Here is a 23,835-nt window from a genome sequence, read left to right as displayed (position 1 = left end):
GAAATTGATAGTTTTCATATTATACATTTTCTACTTTTGATATTAATTTCACGTAATCGTTCTTTTTTTTTTATTGCTTAATTGGGTAGACGATGTGTTTAATGGTTACTGGAGCCCATAGACATCTACAACGTAAATGCGCCACCCACCTTGAGATATAAGTTCTAAGGTCTCAGTATAGTTACAACGGCTGCTCCACCCTTCAAACCGAAACGCATTACTGCCTCACGGCAGAAATAGGCAAGGCGACGGTACCTACTCGTGCGGACTCACAAGAGGTCCTACCACCAGTAATTAAGCAAATTATAATTTTGCGGGTTTGATTTTAATTACACTATGTTATTCCTTCACCGTGGAAGTCAATCGTGAACTTTGTTAAGCACGTATTTCATTAGAAAAATTGGTATTCGCCTGCGGGATTCGAACACCGTTGCATCGCAAGATACGAATCCACCTGACGTCTTATCCTTTAGGCCACGACGACTTATTTACATGGTATAATACATATAATATTTTGCTTTAAAATAAAGTACCCAAAATTTTCATCGGTTTTCGTGATTCTTGACCGTAATTAAAACTTAAAACTACTTTTACGATTTCATTTCCTAGGTACGTAATAAATAATATAATATCGTGTGTATCATCAACTGCCATGATAATAGGTACTGTTAACAAAATTGATAATAAAAATGTATTAGTTTTGAATTTTATCTGTTGCTAATCTACATGTGTTAGTTCTGATTAGAAATCAATGATTTTAAACATAAATATCTATGTATGTACATGTTGATAAATCATAACATTACATTTATACATGTTTTGAAGAAGTGACACCATCATTATAATAAAATACGCGCTTACAAGCATGATAGAAAACATTCGATTATCGTCACATGAATAAATAATGACCAAATAATCAATATAACAAGTTCTTAAGCCGCCATTTCAGTGTCAACTTGTATTACAGAGCCGGTTAAAGTAGTTTTGAATGACATCAGCAAGTCATTGATTGAACAATGATGTCACCTTGATGTACCTAACTGTATTCACGATTTATTCAAAGCGGAACCAGCATTGTCTTTTCGAAAACAAAATTAACAAACTCTATCCATAACAACAATAAATATATGATTTGAGGACAATTGAAAGTTACTGTAACTATTCGTAGGGTATTTTTTCACTTAGATTGAGGCGTATGCATAATCTTTGTATTATGATGATTTTATTTTGTTAAAATTATAGATTTCATTGGAAAATAATAACCTGGTAAATTAACGCCTGAAACAAATTTTAGAGCAAATCTCTCTAACGGAATCTTTTAATTACTCTTGGGACCGTGACGATAATACTAACATTTTCAAAAGAGATGTTCAGCAAAGTATATTCTAAAACTTTGAAAATTCAATTCTGGTTTAATTTGATTATGATTTTATTGAATTTCGAGCTCTCCTGACACAAACCAATAGCACGGGAAAAAATCTTTTAAGAATATTCGATGTTCAAACTGAACAGGTATGAATTGATATATAACATCACTACCGTTGTACTAATTAATGCTATTCTTTTTATTCGTTTTTATTGCTTAGATGGGTGAACGAGCTCACAGCCCACGTGCTGTTAAGCGGTTACTGGAGCCCATAGACATTTACAACGTAAATGCGCCACCCACCTTGAGATGTAAGTTCTAAGGTCTTAGTATTATCTTCAAGCCGAAACGCATTACTGCTTCACGGCAGAAATAGGCGGGGTGCTGGAAGTACCTACCCATGCGCACTCGCGGACTATTCATTTAAATTAAAAGATCGTGAAATATAACATTCTATGACTTAACAATAATATAGGTGGATATTTAATGAACATTTCTACTACTCTACTCATTAATTTCATAAACGTAGTTCACGGTTACTTGGTTGAGTAATGTCTACACAAACATTGCGAGTTGTAGACCTTGAGCCATCGTGTCGCTACTGCAAATTGCTCAATTAATTTGCATCCACGAACGAGAGGGAAGGTGGGTATCGCGGCGGTCAGTCGCAGCGAGACAACGCGTCCTGTACCTACTCGACGCCATGGCTTGTACAATAATCAGTCGATAAAATGCGCTGTGGTCCGCGCATGCGTCAACCTGCACGAAACGCATGTGCGGCCACTAGCCCTACGAAGCCGCGATCTCTGGACACGCGGCTCGCATACATCGAACAACCATTCGATACTGACATTGAACGGCAGATGTAAAATCGACCGGTCAAATTTTTTAGTTATTCTCGATCATTTACCGTGATAACGCGCTTCGTGAAATTCCGAAGACGCGGTATCAGCTGGTCTCCGAGCCGTTGCGCATTATGATTAGTTTATGTGACAAGAATACATCGATGTATCGCGTAGTGCCATAAACAGTGAACAATGTCAGAAGTAATGGATCTGGTGAAGAAGAAATTCGGTGGAAACGAAGAGTTGGAGCAAGACGATCTCACCTCACGTCGCTGTATGCTAGACGGTTAGTTAAATAATATAATTTTATAATTCTAATAATAATTTTATTCTAGATTAAAGAATAAATAGCCAAGTTATAACAAAGATCACGTCGACGTGAGCGTACTCGCGTCCAATACAAAACCAAACTTATTGATTTTCCGAGACGACACGAGAGCACAAAGCAAACAATGATTTAAAAATATTGTATAACCTCTATAAATACAAAATAATTATTGTTATCTATTGTTTCAATGACAAAAATATTATCACACAACTATGTACAATTATCTTCGGTCACACGCTAATTGTCCGTCTCGCATTCGATGGTTAAATACAAAAAAAAAATTCACTTAAATACGTTAATTCTTAAGGTATTGTGTAATCGTTATTATTAATTATCTAAGAATCGATTGTGGCTTCAGCTTGATATCGATTAAAGAAACGTCATCCAAACAAAGTTTTACCAATCATGAGTCATTATGACGGGAGCTGACATTGTGATTGCGCTGATCATATACCGGGTATCCCTTTTGGGCGAGTGCATTTCGTTTTTAATGCAAAAAGACCATGGCATGCCGCGACGTCCATTCACCTTATACTCCCCTTGCTTGACAAGTTTTGTAGGGCTCAAAATCGATACAAACAAACCACGCTATTTTTCAATGCTATCAACTACAAAATAAGTTTATAGAGATAATTTAAGAATAACGCATAAGGAAATTGTTTTTGATGAGTGCATCTTGCTATTGACGCAAAAGAACCGTAAATTGCCGTGAAGCGCATTCACCCTACGCACCCCTTTGTGGGGATCAAAAATCGATACATATAATAATCACCCCAGCAGAAAAGTCACCCCAAACTCAAAACTAAAAAACGTTTATACGTTTTATAATGTTAGAATCTAAAAAGTTTGGTTGCATTTTTATAATCGATCATGATACTGGAAAATTCTTAAACAAACGTTAAAGGTGTCAGATTAATTTATTACAGTGACTCAATATCTCAAATATTAAGTGTATAATCTGTGACTCAGTATTGTCGTTCATTACAATATTATGGTAACTAAGTTTAGAATTACATAGTGCGGTTTACGAGGCGTCTATTTATTATAAAACTTTACGTACTAACGAATATGGTATGTAAATAATGAAAAGTTTTCAGAATTAGGATCGTTAATTGGATGGAAAAATAAAACCTATTGCTCACGGCATATTGAACATAATATTTTCGATCGCTTAATACTATTTAGAAATAATTTACAAGAGCATTTTAAATATTATAATTTTTATAATTAAATATTAAACGTATTTCTTTATACTATATATACATATATTTACAAAAAATGGATTCCCGCTGGTCCCACGCCTCCCGGTTAAGGTTTCGCGATATGCGGTTAGTCGAACTGTTATCTGTAACAGGGCTTTAACCTAGCTGGAATACGAGAGCTGTAATATATACAGACCATACATTAAGTAGATAAATAAGGAGTTAAACAAAAAATCTTACCACGCTGAACAGAGATCACAGCATTATTCCGCGAATGCAGATGTGAAGAGTTACCTATCTAACGAATGCGACTTACTGGACCGGTTGCCAATTATTTTTGCATTTGTTAACGTCTTTTCATTTTTGCAATTTTACAGGAGAGCCATTTAATAGCTAAAATGTGGAAAAAATATCATAACAAAAAAAAACTTCTTTAGCTATTTGAATGGGGTAAACTTAATTGAAGTTCAATTAAAAACATCGAACTGTTGATGCTAATACCTAAATGGACCTTTAATTACAAATATAACTGTCACATAATAAGCGATTAAAACATACAAAATGATACCTCGGTCTTTGCACATTTATTGCGTGAAGTTTTATTTCAAGTTAATTGTTTGGCATATTTATTTAGTGTTTTTTTTTTAAAGGTAAAACATTATAATTTTAAATGAAGCTGAACATTAATCTAACATACAACCTTATCAAACTAATTAACAGGCGGAAACATCCCGGATACTTCGACACTGGAGGACCTTTTGTCTTATTCTATTAATCCCTATCCGGTACTCATGTTTTTCATTGATGGCCTCATAGGTCTAGTTCAGCGGCACTCAACCTTTTTACTCAGAGACGCACTAACATGTTATTTACAAGTTTCCGGCACCCTTACCTACTTACATGTAATATTTGTAATTTTAAGGTTGAAGTGACGGCATCGGTAAAGTTTCATTTATTAAACTATATATTATTAACATATTAAACATCACTGTACAGTTAACATCTAATAAACAGCTATTCCAAATCTAATTAAAATTACTGTTACGATTTAATCTCGCGTGTTTTATTGTCAATAATTAAATAATTTATGACGTTTGGAATACTTTACAGTTTTCGTGAACACGGACGACTAAGGACAACTGACGCGAGATTAAACCGTAAAAGTAGTTTTAATTATGTCTACGATTCGCGAAAACCGTAAAAAATATCTACACCTAGAAAACCGTTATTTTGTAGCTATTGTAGACTTCATTTTTCTTAGACGATGTTATACGTTGAACCAACTAGTATTTAATTAATTACCTTAAAGCTATTCGTGTTCTATATCTTTGGTTATTATTGATCACCCCTAAACATAACTTGAGCGCTGGGAGAATTGCTGATGTGGAGAAAATTACGAATAACTATGAATTTCCGAAAAACTACAAAACTGTTCCCAACACATGACGCCCACATAATCATTTTGTAAACAAATGTAAATCAGAATGTATGACGCTCTAATGTAATTTTTGCATAACCTTATCTGCAGTATCTTATGTCAAGTGCCAATTTAAATCTTGTAACAACAGTGCAGGAACGACCTTTCTGGTTTGTAATTCTTAATTTAATATTTTTATAATCCCTATTATCATTTCTATTGAGCTTTTAATACTGACAATAGTAAAATTAGTTATATTCGGTATATTCATGTTCATAGTTTCTGGAACATGAATATACCGAAGTCTTGGTATCCATGTCTTTTTAGAGTCAACAAAATATTTAATTTTAATATTTACGGAGGTTACTGGATACAGTTCGACCTTCGATAAAAAAAAACATGGATTTACTTAATTTCAATCAATTTAATTTACCCCTTGTAATTTTATGTCAATATTTTTTCATAAAGCAGTGTGATGGATGAGCTTATTAGTTTTAATCTAAAACAGTAATGCATAAGACAATTTCCGTGAACAACATCAGTGCTGGTACAAAACATTTAATCTACTTTCTAAAACAAATCGATTCGACTTTCGATAAATACTAAAGTGACAGTCTTTTCTAAATAAGTTCAAGACATTCATTTTGAGTAAGTACATAAGCTATAATTTTAGTAAATTGTGTTATGGGAACCGATTCTAAAAACGAAGAAAAGAGTAGTAAGTATTCCTGGCGATTCGTCAGCTGATATCCTGAACAGGCTGAACATGAGAAGGAAACCAGTTCTCTCTCTACACCGATCCACCCCGACTGAGATTGAATCGAAAATAACTATTTTGGTGACTTCGGCCATCTTAAATATTTCGAGACCCCAAAATGTGAGTTTAAAGACTGATTAAAGATTGTTGGTTCACGCTGTCATTGCAATATTGAATAACCTGGGGACTGCCCAGCGGCTTATTGCGGCGATGTATATGACACAAGTTAGATAAGCTCCAGATAGCCTCTCCAAGGGGTAGCTCAGTATCTTATGGAGCGAGGTAGCGTCACAAAATATTATGTTCTAACCTTATCATTCTACCTTCGGACTCCCACATTCCATCCCACATGGAATCATAACGATTCTACCGATTAAGAAAAATAAACTACGAGAATAATACGGAACTGCTTCTACTATCGGATGATGTTCGTATTCTCTAATTAATATTTTGGTATACTTAATGGTATATTGGTCTTACCAACCCACTTTTTTACGTGGACTTCGAAGATATTGGATGAGATTCACTAAAGAACTCCTTTACACTTTCGTCCAAGTTGGTCTTAACACTTCGACAAGTTTTCAAGATGAAGTGTGGGAAGTACAACAAAATGTTACATAACATAGAATATTAGAGGTCGAGCGCTTAAAAAAGGAAAACAAAATTAATGGTAATATAAAAATAAGACAGGTCCGCTGATTTTGTTTCCCGCAGTTGATCTCAAGAATGTTGTCCTTTTTGAAACCGGTGCTAGAGTTTAATTAAAATTTTGTCATTCAACAAATATGTACATATGTTATGATAATATTTATGATTTAAAGGAAAATAGCTTTTGTTTTATTACGTTAAATTTCAAGCAGTTGTTACGTTTTAAGTAAAATGTTACAATCGCTTGAAAAATCATCAAATTTATTTATTACCAATGAATAGGGATACATAGCAGAATTAAATGCTTACACATATTTATACTTGTACAGAAGCAGTGTTTTTTTTTATTGCCCTTGTAGGCAGACGAGCACACGGCCCACCTGATGGTGAGTAGTTACCGTCGCCCATGGACTTCAGCTATGCCAGGGATAGAGCCAAGCCGCTGCCTACCGTGTTCATTTTCCGGTGTTTTTGTAAAAACCGCTTTTCGAAAGTAATCTTTATTAACTTTAAGATCTTTAACGATGTAAACTAACGTATAAAGCTTATAGCATCTGTTTTGTACACATGGTCAACACCATAAAGTGTTAGAAACTTTATTTTGATAATATAGTAAGTAGATTTTAACTATACTTGAGATCTTAGAACTTATATCTCAAGATGGGTGGCGCATTTACGTTGTGAATGTCTATGGGCTCCAGTAACCACTTAACACCGGGTTGGCTGTGAGCTCGTCCACCCATCTAAGCATTAAAAAAAAAAGAAGATAATTTACGTAAGTCGGCTATTCGAATGAAATATTTTCCCGCAGAATAACACACGTATGGTTACTATCCAGAACAGCTATGCGCAATAAAGCCCGTTCTCGGCTCTCGGTGCCTTGATGCGCAGTTGTCACTGACATTTGCGTCGGTGCTCGTAATCAAGCTCTTCCTCGTTCTTCCGCGAATACTTGACTTCAGAACGCTTTCTTGTTTAAAACAACGTTTTATACTATCTGTTTGTAATACAAAAAAAATAGTTCTTTCAATTTGGATTCTGAATTAAATCTGTAAAATAGCTTATTTAAGTAAGTATAAGTAGGTACTTAAGTAAGTAGGTATAAGTTATTTTACTTTGTATATTTTACTAGTCGTCCCGTGGATGAAATTCGTACTTCGATAAGGCTATGCGTCATGATAATCGCCTTATCGGTGCCGCCGCTGACTACTCCCCGAATCCTGATCACGCAGGAGCCAGTCACCGTCGACGCCCTAAACACGTCCTTACGGATCCATCAGATCCAATAACCTTTGCATTAGACGCCTTCAGCTCTAACACTCGGAGCAGGCTTAGGGACCTCGGTAACTGTACTCGTCGAACTCGACAAAGAGTTCACCGTGCAACCTAACCCATGAATCAGCTCGCTGAGTTTCTCGCCGGATCTTCTCAGCGGGTCGCGATTCCGATCCGGTAGTAGATTCATTCGCGAAGCAGCTACACTTGAGCTGTTAGGTCTCCTTCGGAGGCGATCGGGTAGCTGTTAGCAAATCCCACCCCTCCTGGCTGAGCCTTTGCTCGCCCACCTGTCCTGGTGAAACTGGAAAGGCCTCCGGGCCACCAGTAATTCTTCAATCATAAAAAAAAAGAAGGATGAAATTCGACCATAATTATTAATTTAAATTATAAGTTAGAGCATTAATATCGTTCTATTGTCAAAGGCTTTACTTCTTCACAGCATTCGCCAAGGCTACGCTACAAACAAATATTTTTAAAGACAAACAATATTAATCTATTCTCAATCTGACCACAGACTTTAACAATAAACAAAAGAGTATATATATGCGTGTGTTTGTCAAATACATAGTAGTGTGCGTAATGTTATTGATATAATGTTTTTTTTTGCATAATTACAAAAAAATTAGCATTCTGCACTTCTTCTTTAAATGCTCTATAAGTGTGGGAAATTTCATTCTCCTCCGCCCGCTCAATCTTGAAAAGGGGTATAAGTTTATAGTATAAAGTTTTCGCTTCACGTATTAATTTAAAGATTAAGAGCGAACAAACTCAACAAACTTATTTCGTCATGTCTGTTGATACCGATTACTCTGGTTCGGCGTCGTATGTAGCAAATAATTTTGTAATGTCTGTTATGTTACATAAAACGACATTTGCAGCTTAAGCGCTACTGCGAGCACGTTGATGAGTTAAAAAAAGAAAACACTTGAATTTGACACGGTCATTAAAACCTAGGGATTGTATATCGAAACAATTTTATTAATGATTTTTACCACGAAGATTTATATTTACTAATATGATTATATGAACAAGGAAGCTGAAATAAACAGAGTGCCGAGAACATATAAAGTTCAATTTTTTAAATGCAATATAGAAGTACCTAAGTATTTTTTAAAGAAAAATATTTACTTAATTGATATAATGGAAAAATGATTTTACTTTCGATGCTGTAATATCATTTCATTTCCTATACAATTTATTTTAAAGATTTATCTTAATTTCACAGATACACACTCTGCGTGCAATGTCGTAATTAATACTGTATATTAAGTACATATTTATCTTTACATAAAAATTGGTACATGCCGTAAGATTCGAACTCTGGTATAGTCAGATATCTTCATACGAAAACGCCGAATCTCTTACCAATTTCAAAATACACAAGCGTATTACCTAGTCGACGTAGCGTGAGCGTAGCTGGTTTTGTATCAATTTAATTATAGTCGGCGGTAATTAAGCATTTAATATTATGTTGCGTGAACGGTGATCAACGCACTCTGTGACAAGTAATATGATGCTTAGTTGATAATCGAGATAAATTGGCCAACATGTCAACGCACCCGAACGCCTGACGCAATGCATTAGTGTTCACACCGGCCGAGTGAATTGACCAATGAGTACCTAATCGTTTTCAGAGCATGCGAATTAACTTTTGATGTTTGTTTTTGTTTGCGAAGAGATCCATTGTAGAATGAATTCCATAATTGAATGTTTTGATACAAAATCCTTCCGTAACATTAAGTTTGTTGTTACAATTTTCCTTTGAATGAACATTTCATTAAAACTTGCCATTTCTTTCGTCGCCCAACAAAATTATCCTTTCTTCATCTTCAAATTCCCTGAATCATCGAAAAACTCTTTAGAATGTCAGAGGATCGTACAAGTTACTGTCTGTTTTACTAAACTAAACTACTCAGAACGTGCGATGTATCACCAACCACCTAGAGCTACTGCATCATCTGTCTGTACTAAGATTGTCAAGGCTTTCAGCAGAGCATGTCGAAGTTGAATCGGCTAACACTCGTCAACGAACCACTTCGACTCAACTAAGGCAGGATGACTGGTTGAGGCGTTCCACGTGAGGTGCATCTCAACCCCACCACCCTACCCCTAGGCTATTAGCTAACTATTGGCGGTATTTCGGAATGTTGGAAGAGTTGAGAGTATTCATTTTGAAAGGTATTGCTTCATTAAGTTGAAAAGCACCTTTGTCAGACCAAATAACAATATTTTTAGAAATGTATTATTTAGGTCAACAGATCTTCAAGACATCGAAACAGCCTCGTTTAGCTACGGTGCTTAATTAAAATCTTAATATAATTCAAATTCGGAACACTTCCTTTTTTTTATTGGTTAAAACAGAACCTTTCTAGTTTTCGTGGCGTCTGCTTGCCCGTATGTCATAACCATTATAACCCGAAACTATTTTGTCCATAGGAGGAATCTTAAGTTTTTTTTTTAGTTCCATCTCCTTAGAAAATATTTTCTTGAGTAACATTTTTATCCTTAAACTACGTAATTCAGCACTTGGGCACTATCCGACTCACACTAGCCCGCCGTTTTTCAACTATGTACCGCAGCTGTCCCATACACATGCCAAACAGATTTGATCCTATTAAAATTAGTGCAAAAACCTTTAGGTATTTGTTCCAAACGCATTACAGTTCGACTTTTTACTTTCGTACAGCTTAGTTTTAAGTAAAGCTATTGTTGATCAAATTTAAAGAATTTAATTTAATTGACTCATAGTTTTATTAATTTCTCATTGCCCTTGAATTATGACCATGAATAGCAATTGGTATCGCTAATCTAAATAACAGTTATCAATTCATATATAAGGTACTCATGATTATAAAAACGATAATCAAATTAATATTCCTCCTCTTCGGTTAATTAAATTTTTTTCGTTAAAAAATCACCTACAAGCACATTTAACTACAATAAAAAAAAAATGTGCGAAATACGCGGTGAACAATTTATAAATAAAAAATAATGTAAACTTCTACATTCACTTTATTATCGCAAGAAAAAATGCACAAAGAGCAATAAGCCACAGATGTTACGCAATACTTATAAAAATATATATTTAATTGTGCACAACGAAATAAAGTACGTTCCGCTGATGAAGTTTTACCTAATGTAATGACGATCCCTTACTAATTACATTGTACATAATAATATACAAATAAACAAAAAAACCTCAGAATAACCTTCAAAAACAAGTTTATTTTAGACCAAAATTTAATTATTTTATAACATAGAAGCAATGATTCGCTCGTAAATTTAGATCACTCGAGCTGTGTATATTAAAATACAATTGTTTTTATTTCCTTTCGAATGAAAATTCAAGGCGAATTCTAATTAAAAAAATAAATCTAGCTTGTGTACAGTCATTAGCAGTGTTGTAACGAATATTTCTCCAAAGTGCTTATAATTAATTTTTTTGTTATCTCCTATGTCATCAACAATGGTAGCGGTCGGGTTTCCTTTGGTTGGCATTGCCTATGACGCTACCACCCGGAAGCAACATCTAGTGGACCGCCTTCATCTACCAGTTTAGGATATTAAACAATTATAAATAAAAACCTTAATTAACGTTAAAACGCCTTTTTAATTATTAATTTTAATTATTGTAGATGGAATCTTAATGTTAGTTATCAAAGACCATAGACATGAGAATATGTGTATTATCTATGATATGAATGACACCACCCACCTTGGAATGCGAGTTCGAAATCTTAATTGTATCACGGCCTCCGTAGCCTTTAAGCTGGAAGGCATGTGTTCTTCTCGTCAGAAATAGGCCGAATTGTGCTGCCTAACCATGCAACTCTCGCCAGTAAATGCGACCTTAATATGCTGGTATAATATTCATAGAACTCTTACTATCCATTCTCCGGTAAATTCCTTAGTTCTCTCAATCACATCATAGACATCAGAGGACTGGATGGTGCTATTCTATACCAATAATTTCTATTCACAATACTGTGAAAAATTTAACAGTAAAAAAGCTGAAACAAAACAGTTGATGTTCCTAACTCCATATAGTACATACGTAAAAATCATTCATATCAGTTAAATAATGTTCTGTAAACGCACCGTCTACCGTCACATACATTTTACATATTAAAATACTTCCTTGATTAGATAGAAGCAGAACCGTAAATTACTTTCTCTGCTATCGACTAGGTTGTTTTTTGTTCGATTATGAACAACGCTAGTAAGTACGACAACTTTTGTTTAATGTCTTCTTGTAGAGGCGAGCCGAAAGAAATGAGATTGAATGTAGATTCGGAATGACGGGTAATGGCGCGCGGTAATTGCTTTGCGGTTCGGTTGAGTCAGACCAGCTCAGTCTGTTCTGTGACGCCACGGTGCTCGCGCCGTCGCGACCATCAAAACTTTAACAACGAAATATGGCTGCAACTTAACTGAAAGCGACGTACACGTCGTCAGTGAACTTTGGACGTTAAAATGAGCGAGGAACAAGAACAGTGCGATTCATTCAATTCTTGGGAGCTGAACGGGTTGAATTCTCTTGATCTTTGGGACTACACCGTCGAGCTGGAGTGCCTGCAAGGAACTGAAGGTTTGTGTTGTAAGGTCTCGTGAGAGGCTCCGCTGTCGACGTTGGCACTGTAGACTCGCTAATAATTTATAAGTAAAAAAAAAGGTATAATTTACAGTCCATGGAATTATCGACCAATGTACTATAGCAGCAATGGCATCTTTTTCGTTTAAAATTTTTAAAACGAAATATCATCGAGAATTGGTGTCTATTGCTTTATTTCTTTACTTCAAATGCATAGATTATTAAGAATTATGCACTTAGTCTATATTTGATAATGCAATCGCGCAGTACGCGCTCAACAGTCTTTGGCATTTACCAAAAAATATCCTTAGATTATACAAAAACTGTATTTGGTTAAAAAAATATATCACGCTCAATGGTACTTGTTTAACGAGGAGAATACTCATACTATTTATTGCTCGTGACTCGTGACACTATTTTAACACATTGATACAATGACGGCTAATTCGTTGGCCCTGTTCTTCATAATTATTATTAAGCATTTACTATTCCGTTGACGAAAATATGAATCCTGAAAAGATTAAGAACTGGTTAACAATTAGATAAAGAGTTATTTGTGTTTTGATGATAAAACCGATGCAATCCTTATCTTTTTAAATCCAACACTGACGCAATTATGTTTTAAACATTCAAATTGTTCCACAGATAATGCGCGAGTCATAAATAATCGTTTTTTGCATACGTAGTTTTGGTGAATTTTCAGATGTCCATCTCAATGATCTCACTGAAGAAAACATATAATAAATATATTTTGTAACTAAATGTAACCATTGTGAAAATGAATTACATTCGAATAATCTCATACTTTATTCTAAAACGACTCTGGGTTTATAATAATAAATAAAAATTAATCAAATCTAATTCAGTAAAAATAATGTCTATCATTTTCCTCGAAACAAATGAGTTCCGATATGATAACTTTCCTAATTTAGATAATATGTATTTGTTTAATGTACATAGTCGGATACAAACGAGTGTGCATTCTACATTATTGTTATTAAGAATTTACTATTTAAATACCTATTAAGGAAACCTTTTGTCTTTTTCATTCATAAAACACTTAATTTTGGCGCAGTTTGTGTGTCCTGGAACCCATAGAAAATAGCACTAACTCTGCCAACTTTGAAACATAAGGTCGGCAAAATCTGTTCTTAATTTCGATATACCTAAGCATCATAACATTAATTAAAAATAAATATTATATGCAGCTAATTCGTCGTAAGCAATCATTATTGGATCGTATTCGTAAGCATCACTAAAAAATTAACGATACGTATGCGGACCACGAACTTATATAAAGTTATTTTTCCCTTTTGAAGCATTTATGCAATCTCTGTAAAAGTGAATCCACATAACACAACATTAAAATATTAATTAGCATATAAAAACGCATTTAACACTATCAGCCGTGACTAAACTAGTAAACGAATGATATGAAAGTACTGTTGCTGTCTGATACTTTACAATGAAATGTACATTTGCATTTTCCTCAACTCCTTCGAACTACTTATATATGCTGTTTCATGTTTTGGAAATGTTGTTGATCAATATTGACATTTCAAGAGGACAATGTTCATTACCGCAAGCATAATGGAATATTTAACTGTTTACAATGCCGATTCCTAGATACTTATTAAAGATTTTCTAAATTTCATTATGCAACAAAAATGATACTTAATGTTAGATAAATATAAATGGGAAAACGGGAATAGGAAAACTCGTGTAAAGTAACATTTTACCAAATCTCTAAGTCACATCTTTTAAGTAGCATAAATTTTCTGCTTTCTACCTAATTGAATATATTCGAAAATATTTAATAGTTTCCCTATAATAAAAATAAAAACAATTTAATTCGACTTTCGTTGATTAACTTTAAAAAAAAATTATGAGACGAGAGTGTCTTATTTTACAGACTGAAATCCGTCAAATAATTTAAATATTTTACGTGAAATATATATATTTTTTTAATATAACCTAAAGCGAAAGCGGAATCTCATTTACAATAGCATTCATTTTTACACAGTAAATGCATCTGCACAAATTTACCTTTAATTCCTCCTGAAATGACCCGAATATTAAGTAAATGTAAGGCCCCGTTAAAATGTCACGGTGCAGAGGTCATTGTAGAGGCGCCACAATCACACTAATTACATACCATTACCAATAATTATCTAAGCATTGTCTTTTGTGTGAAGCAATTAGTTTATTGTCTTAGAGCGTTTTCCGTTCGCAGATAACTCAGATTGTTTCAAAATAGTGCTACTTACACGTAGCGGCTTGTCCGCTAAAAATAACCGACATAAAACCTCCAATTGCATATTTTAAAAACAAATAAGACATTGACAAACTATTCAATAAATAATTACTCAGTTATGTAAATTATATTTTATTTAAAAATCGTATTTATTGTCAGATATTAGTCAATGCTGCACCATTGTCTGCTTTGCTGCTTGCATTGTTATCTGCATTAAGTGCATTACCCATTCGACCATTGTTACTGAAAATGATGACAGCCTCGTCTTTGGCCATCGAAAACTATGGTCTAATAACATTAAGCGTGATTGTAAGAGAAAGTTTGGTAATTTTGTGAGAGTATTGTGCATTGTGTGCCAACTTCATAGTTGTGTTCATTTGATTAAACTTTATATATTTCTTCAATATCGGAATCGCATATTACTTACTTTTAGCCGAAATTATATCTATACCATTTACGAATTTATCATAAACATATTTTAAATAAATAACAGACTTGTTTTGTTGTCTCACTAATTTGTTTAGATTTTGGTAAGCAAAGTATCCTTGAAAAATTGAAAATAAATGAGAAACGATTTTCTTCACAAAATAAAAAAAATTAAGTACATATACTCATACACTTCTTGTAATTTCATTGATTGTTTTGCCAAACGACAGTATTATTTATTATGTTTGTAGTATTATGATTTAAAATCAAAATATCTCTTTGTTTCACTAAATAAAAGGCAGGTTACTGACTTGCAGCCCACAACGGTGTAGCGAATTGAACCGTAAAAAAACAGACGCTTCGGTGCGAGATAAGGACGAGAAAAAATTGTACAAGAAGCATTCGATAATTTATTTACTAGTTTTTATCGGTAGAAGTTACGTAGCTATAACTTTTTTTCTGTATCTTCTTCTGACCGATCAATGAGTATTTTTATTTAGATTTTGCAAGGATTTTGCAGAGTAATTGTCGTTAATGGACCCCAAGTGGTCCTTATTAATATAATGTACAAATTAAAAACTGTATTATTGATTGGTTGTTGACGTTAAAAGATGTAAATATACTGTAAATACAAAATATATCAAGGTACTCCAAAAGTTTACAACGATCAGAAACTGGCCGGCTCTTAATATTTTTTGAAATACAAGCCCCCACCGTCTAAATTCCCATAGCTAATTGGCATCATGTTCATCTCACTCTCATGACCGCCGAAAGTTTATAAAATTAATTTTAGCAGTACATAAGTGATCGAATATCGTTTTTGTGGGCTATTACTACAGCATTTTGCCATACCCGCGGCACGGCGATAATTTAAAAGGTCGCCTCCTAACCTAGGCGAAACAGTTTTTCAAAATCATGGGCGACAGTTTTTAGTTCGTCTTCCTAGATAGGCAAGGCGCGGACCGATATTTTTCAAAGTCTACTTGATGTCAAGCTTTTACTGGAGTGCACTGACATGAGACATCTGAATGCCACTCACTTTGAGAAATTAGGTCGCACTTAATTGCATTAGAAGAACAGCTACTTGATTTAGACAGTGGTGTGAAAGCTTACAAAATGCACTAGCACTTTTAAGTACCTATTAAAACTAGTTTTACGGTTTAATCTCGAGTATTTTACTGTCATATTATTATTTCCGATGAAAGGCAATTGCATGCAGCAGAGATGCGAATGTTGCGATGGATGTTCGGAGTAACGAGAATGGATAAAATACGGAATGAATATGTTAAAGGAAGTTTGAAAGTGGCACCTGTGACAGAGAAGTTGAGAAGTGCGCGTTTCGGATGGTATGGACATGTGATGAGACGAAATGAAAATGAGGTTGGTACAAGGGCGGATCCAGCTTTGGTGCCAGGAGGGGGTCACATAGTCATGGTCAAGTCAAGAACTTATAATTTAAATTTGATAACAAAAGATACAAGTAAAAAGTAGGTATTTTAATAATGTACGTAAGTACTGTACTTAAAAATATTTATTCTTTATTGTACACTTGAAAAACTTAACACATAATAACTTGTACATATACACGTACATATTGTCATCTTCTCTTGAAGACATCCAGAGAAGCACTATCACGCCCGGAATGAGGCAGCTTATTTATATTCCATAACCGTGGTGAATGGTTTGTCATAACAGCTAGAGGTATGTCGAGGGGTATGACGCAAAACTCCGCAAAAGTGCTACGACAAGGGTTTCCAACAAACAAAATAGAAACAGACAAAATACTTATACCTAGTCAGGTCATAAATTCTGTCACATGTTTAATGTAAAATAATTGAAACAAGTTTATCCATTATGTAACCATTCATATACCAAAATGAACTTAACAAAACATAGATTCTTATGACACTAAAGTTTATTCAAAATGACCTCCGTGATTTTGAATACAGGCCTTCAATCTGCGCGGCCAGTCGTCTATCGCAGCACGAACGAGGTCCATGTCAATATCGGCGGCTGCCTTAATCAAGGATGCCTTGAGTGACTCCAAATTGGGATGAGGCTTTGAGCACGCCTTTTCCTCCAAGTGTTGCCATATCTTGTAATCTAACGGATTCAAATCTGGACTGGAGGAGGGCCAGTCTTCGTGCCGGATGAAGTCGATTTCACGCGCCGCCAGCCAGTCTTGTGTGCTCTTCGCTCTATGAGCTGGCGCCGAATCTTGTTGGAATACCCAGTGCCTATTATTGAACATGGTATGAGAAACAGGTTCCACAAGGTTCGTCAAGACTGTATTTTGATACACAACTGCATTCGTTTTTACACCTTTCTCACAAAAATGTACCTCTGTTAAGCCCCAATAAGAAACTCCCAACCATACCATGAGCGAGGATGGAAAATGAACTCGTTGGACACGCGGAATACGGTTGCTCGCTTCTTCACTATTGTGTGCGTACACCTTATCATTTTGTTTGTTGTAGCTCTCTTCTACGGTAAAAACTTTTTATCCGAAAAAAGAATTTCCCGATATTTTTTTCCCGCGTACCGCTTCAACAAAGCGCGGCATCTCTTCAGTCTCAGGTCCATTAGACGAGCATTCAAACGATGTCCTGTTTTTCTTCGATATGCCCGAAGCCCTAAGTCTTCATTTAACACCCTTTTCACCGTGGTTCTGCTTAACCCCATCTGAAGGGCCAACAGTTTCTGCTTACGTTTGGGATTTCTTTGAATTCGCGCCTTCACAGCTTTAATCACTGCTGGAGTCCTAACAGACCGAGGGCGACCACTTCTTGACCTGTCATCTACACTAGAGTCTTCATTGTATCGTTTGATGGTACGATAAACGAATCTTTTGGTTATATTCAAATTTTTCAGTATGTTAAAAATTTGAATTGGCGCGTAACCGCAACGATGCAACGCATAACTGCAACACGGTCTTCTTTAAGGATCCACTCCATATTTAAAAATGAGTAACATTCTAAAAGTATACATTTTTATTTTCATGAACAATTCGAATTTCGAATTCAATAAACTTTTTTGTGGCCAGCATTCTAAAAGAAAAGTTTTTACTGTGTGACAATACTTATGACCTGACTAGGTATTTAAATAACAAAATCAATTTTTCTTTTACGTCTTTTCCCGAAACGCGTTATTACATCATTTACGTCAATGGGTACGTTTTTATGAACGTGGAGAAGTGCCAGTCCGGTTAGGCGATCTTCAACCATTGAAGATCTTAGCCACGATTTAAGTCTGCGCAACGTAGAGAAAGACCTAGACGTTACGTAGTCGACAAGCGCGCGCGAGTGCGGCGCGGTAAAATTCAAATTTTCGATGCGTTCGTTCCCAAACATTTGCCATCATACAAAGTTATTATATTATATTAAATTAATTAAGGAGCAATATAAGGAGCAACAATATATTGTGTCCTAAAATCATTATGTTCAATATGTGGTCCACCTAGGGACCAGCTCAGGGGGGGGTCATGACCCCCATGACCCCCCCCCTGGATCCGCCCTTGGGTTGGTAAGCGAGTGTTAACTATGAATATGGAAGTATATAGAGGAAGAGGTAGACCTAAGAAGAAATGGATAGATTGCGTGAAAGACGATACGTTTTAGAGAGGAATGAGCGAAGAAATGGTATATGATAGAGGAGTATGGAAGGAGAAAACACATGACCCCAGGTGACTGGGAGAAGGGCAGGAGAATGATGATTTTTGATGATGATGATTATTATTTCCGAGGTTTCGTATATTCTACTGTTTTCTTGGGCACGAACGAATAAATAACGCCCCGCAAAACCGAAGAAAATATCAAATTAGAAAATATTAATGAAGTAATAGGTAGGTAAGAGGAGGTTATGTGGAAAAATGGGGCAGATGCTGATATTCGTAAGACAATACGATTGTAATTGTAATAGTTTAATAATGACGATGCAAGTTTCTAGTACCAATCCGAAGCCTGGACGGCATATCCATCCTATCGAATTAATAGCCCATCAAATTATTAGCACACTAGCGGCCCGCCCGGCTCCGCTCGGATCAACAAAAATTTCAATGATATTTGACGTTGTTTTATTTTTTAAATAAAATAACACTTATTGCGGCATAACTATAATAGTTAGACACATGCTGTTGCGACACTTTTTGTAAATAATAATGTGTTCTACAAAGTCGTAGTACATTCTTTTATTCAATCACCAATAATTTTCGCAGGGCACGTGATGTAAAGAATATTTTAGGTAATTTTTTACACCTTGGGTTACATTATTGGAGTTTCAATAAGTATCCCTAATTTTTTCAAAAAAGATTATAGCCTATGACTCGGGAATAGTGCAGCTTCCAAACAGTGAAAGAATTTTTCAAATCGGTTCAGTAGTTTCGGAGCCTATTCAATACAAACAAACTAACAAATCTTTTCTCTTTATAATATTAAGTATAGATCAGTCCTCTGTACGAAATATGTGTTATTTGAACATACTTAGTATTTGTGGTGAAAAAAACTTGGCATAGTCATTAATTGAAAATGTGGAAGCATCAAAGTCGCGTGACTGCACCAAAGTCTTGCATGCGAACGACGATAAATGCCGAGTTGACTACCTGTGTTACACGATTGTTACGATTCCAAATGAGAATGAGAAACAAAGATTATGTATTAATGGTACCAGAATGGAATGCAAATTACAAAATAGTTTCGCGTGTTGTTGCGTTTATGTAGACGGCGCTCTGTAATTCTTCGGTTATTTTTAAAACCGTTTTTTTTTTTCGGTTGCATTTTAAGTGATTTTAGGTGCGTAATAAACTATTCATTGAAGTTTGCTTTTTAGAGCGAAAAATATTTTCAACCCTATTTATCTAATCATCGAAACGAGGGAAACGATCATGAAATAATTTCAATTAAATATTAATATTGGTTGTCTTTTTTATGAACCATGCTAGCTTGAGTTAGCATGTACAGTTTTTTTTTCTTTTTGTTTGTGGTTTCTTGTATTATGTTTTCTTAGGTGCACGTTTACCTTTTGACCTTTACTTGTCAGAAATCTGTTTAGACTTTCAATCATAATTTCTCCAATCCCAATGTCTACTTTCAACTTCCATACAATACATACGTATTCATTGACCTCAATTCGAAATCTAAGTATTATTTTAGCATTGTTCCTTCGACAAGGTTATTACTTTGCCTTTCACGTTGTTGTTATAAGTCCATCGTTCTTTACTCTTCGTGTATCTGTTTTGCTTGACAAAATACTGCATTGGCCAGCAATGTATAATACGGTATTGCAAAATGTCTGAGTTTCTTGTAATTTTTTAACGATTACCGGTCAATCAATTGTACTCCGAATAAGAACCTGTCTTAGCCATCGGGCATAACTCGCATATGTTAATTCTGAGTTTCCCATCAATCATCAAGCAATTCATTTAATCAGGTTTTAGGTGTTTCACTCGATGCACTCCTTTAATTAGTAACTAGCCCACGAAATGTGCTGATTCATGATATTTAAATTGGAATTCGAATCAATAAAAGGAAAGCATTGACGATGACTTTCACGAAATTCAATGATGCTCCCTTGGTAGATATTCAATATTGAATTACGTTTTATTATTATAGACGAAGAAATTTAATAGCTCATTTTACTGTTTTATTACTAGATATGGCTTAAAACAATTCCTAGTATCCAAATCGTCGCAACAAAATGAGATTTCTTCATATTGTTGCATATAAGCAGTCTGAAACAACTAGAATTGACAAACTTCACTCGGCCAAGGTTAAATTTTAAATACGCTATATGAGGAACGGATTCTTTAAATGACTTTCGTTTTCAGATTTGCAACTGGCGGCCGAACTCGGGAAAACCCTACTCGAACGCAACAAGGAACTCGAGACAGCCCTTCGCCAGCATCAAAATGTTATTGAAGATCAAGCACAAGAAATCGAAGTAAGTGAATAAAATATATAATATTAGAATATACATAAAAATTTTGTTTGACATAACCGGAACACGCACAAACACGATAAACCCAAAAAAATAATCACAAACACGTGTTACGTACGTATTTCCATAAAATTACGTATAAATTTATGCATTCCTTCAGGATTTGGACCTTAGCTACATACTAATACTAATTCGTTATCTAATTTACTTACTATACAAATTATACAATTCAAGTCTCGAAATGAAAAATGTTAACTCATTTTGATATGAAACAAAACGAGTCAAAAGGTTTTTATATGAGGTAAAAACCGGTACGATTAAATAAATAAGTTACCCGGTTCTGTTTTTATTTTGATCACTAAAATCAAAATAATAAAGCACGCAAAGCCGGAACCTTGAAGCTACAACAAAAAAAACATGTTTAATGTTAATTTAACACTTTATTATGTTATATAAAAAATGCTTTAGGCGTTTGAATTTAATGCAATTATTTTGTTGTTTCAGTATCTTACAAAGCAAACGGTTGCTTTGCGAGAGGTGAATGATTCAAGGTTGAGGATTTATGAGCAACTGGAACTCAGTATTCAAGATTTAGAACGAGCTAACCACAGACTAGCTGTCGATCATGCAGCCGACAAGAAACACATTAAGTCGTAAGTACTTTTACTGTAATCAAATCGAATCTCTTCAGATTATTGAACATCCAGTGCAAATCGATGATGTTTAATACGAAAACACTCAAAGAAGGATGAAATCTTTTATATATTTTGATTTTAAAATCACTTCCGTTATGTCTAAAATGTTTCAACAAAATAAAATATTATACGAACTTGAAAATATTTAATGCTAATAACCTACATATATTTTATATTAATAATAATATTTGTTTTTTTCGCTAAGCAGGTAAGCAGAGGTATATATATCCGTGTATGATAAGCATCTGATTAATTAAGAATTACGTAATTGCAGATTATGCTCAAACATTGACACTGTGGAGGCCAAATGCGAAGAACTACAAAAGACTGTGGACGAACTTAACGTTCAACTAGAGATCTACAGGCGAAGAGCTGAACGAAAACCCGAAAGCGAAAAACCCAAAGAGAAAGAGAAATCTGAACCATCGCAGAATTGCAAGAAACCCGAGGTAAATAGTACACCGAAGACGGTAGCACCTCTCCCGGAACTGACTAAAGAGGACGAGGATTTACTGAGGCTTAGCGATGCACTGCGAGAGAGTAAAGTGGCTTTCGCACAAGAACAGAGACGAGTCACTGAACTGGAGGAGCAATTGGCTTCTATGGTGCAAGAGAACAACAGACTACACGACCAGCTTAGGAACTGGCATACGAGAGAAGATGAGCCCAAGTCAATGCAAGAAGAATTCTCTATTCTCGAAGAAGTCAGGTAAGTAGTTAAAAAACTTTGTTTTTATTTTTTTAAATCCATCTATATATATATAAAAATGAATTGCTATTCGTTAGTCTCGCTAAAACTCGAGAACGGCTAGACCGATTTTGCTAATTTTGGTCTTGAATTATTTGTGGAAGTCCAGAGAAGAAAGGTAGATAAATATGAAAATGCTCGGAATTAAATAAAAAGAATAATTTTGTTTTCCCTTTCATGTGTCCCCGTCGGACGGACGGATTCCTTTTATTTGAGGCACTACAAAGTCTGCCGGGTCAGCTAGTAACAACTAAATATCATTGCTTAGGACACTATTCGAAGTGACATTTTATGATCGCAATCAATCGGGGAGTAAAATTATTTGAGTCAAACATAACATAAAAAAAATAATTAATCTTTCTAAATCTTCTTTATATTTCAGACAAGGCCAATTGTGTATCAGGTGTCTGAGGGGTGTCGAACGAGATGACATGTCTTCTATGCTCGATGGTGATGACGACGACCGAAGCGCCATCAGTTCCGTCATATTGCCTCCATCGGGACAAGACAGCCCACGTGAAGATGTCACCAATAAACTCATCAAATTCGACGTAAGCCTATCCATAGCTTTCATGCATGCCATTATCTGTAGAAAACTCTTCATTAACTATAGCTTGACTTTCATCTGTGTGTAGTATATTTCTATTAACTATCAATCATCGCTGCTGTATCTAATGATGACTGGCTTATTAATCTAGATTCAACATTTAAAACTCTTCTGTAACATGTAATTAATGTATATCATTAGACGCAGCTTTACCTAAAAATTTGTAAATTACCGACTATAGTTTCTATATTGTGTAAAAATCTTAATATACCAAACTGACACACTAAATGCGGTGTCTGTATGTAGCAAACAACTAACTGTATTAACAACCGCTGAACTAATGGATAAACGTCGGAATGTATACAATTTTATTAATATATATTCCGTGCGCGCTCTGTTATCTTGAATTTGCACACAAGTCATGAAGAACTTTCTCGTTTCCCTATTCGTTCACGTTGGCTGACGATGTCCTCGGCAGACTTATCTCACATGAACGTTTCGCTCATTTCTAGGCGACAAAGCTTTTCCAACTGCCCCTGATGTTGTTGATCACGCTTTGCATATGCATTATGAAGCGCATTTGCAGTAGTTTTCTTTGGATATATCGTATGTAGTCAAAAGGTACGTCATTGCCGACACGTTATTACACTAAGCGCGTATTGCACGATGATTGAACACAATTGGTGATGGTTTAAACGATAACTTTTTTGTTACACTTTGGTTGGGGTATTTAGGTCAATAACATTTGGATTGAAGTGATGGGTGCTTGTAGCATAGTCGGTAATGAAATACGCTTAAAGCT

At 35.0% G+C, this 23,835-nt stretch overlaps 1 protein-coding gene across 3 annotated transcripts in view; it reads left to right on the top strand.

The window, feature by feature from the left end:
* centrocortin (cerebellar degeneration-related protein 2-like) overlaps positions 1-23,835 on the top strand; it is an 82,746-nt gene that overhangs the window by 56,066 nt on the left and 2,845 nt on the right. The window contains exons 1-5 of one of the 3 annotated variants that reach the window (XM_089730439.1): positions 2,025-2,497; positions 20,934-21,046; positions 21,548-21,696; positions 22,013-22,447; positions 22,869-23,037. In XM_089730439.1, the coding sequence (XP_089586565.1) occupies positions 2,404-2,497; positions 20,934-21,046; positions 21,548-21,696; positions 22,013-22,447; positions 22,869-23,037 (960 nt within the window). In that variant the 5' untranslated portion in view covers positions 2,025-2,403. Of the gene's footprint in view, positions 1-2,024; positions 2,498-12,132; positions 12,430-20,933; positions 21,047-21,547; positions 21,697-22,012; positions 22,448-22,868; positions 23,038-23,835 lie in introns of those variants that run through there. The other 2 variants (XM_089730438.1, XM_089730440.1) reach the window with 2 other exon arrangements.

Source organism: Bombyx mandarina, chromosome 10, assembly GCF_030267445.1.
Source record: "Bombyx mandarina strain Sakado chromosome 10, ASM3026744v2".
Classification (NCBI taxonomy): Eukaryota; Metazoa; Arthropoda; class Insecta; order Lepidoptera; family Bombycidae; genus Bombyx; species Bombyx mandarina.
The sequence above is the reverse complement of the archived record's forward strand: the minus strand, read 5'-3'. Positions and strand labels throughout refer to the sequence as shown.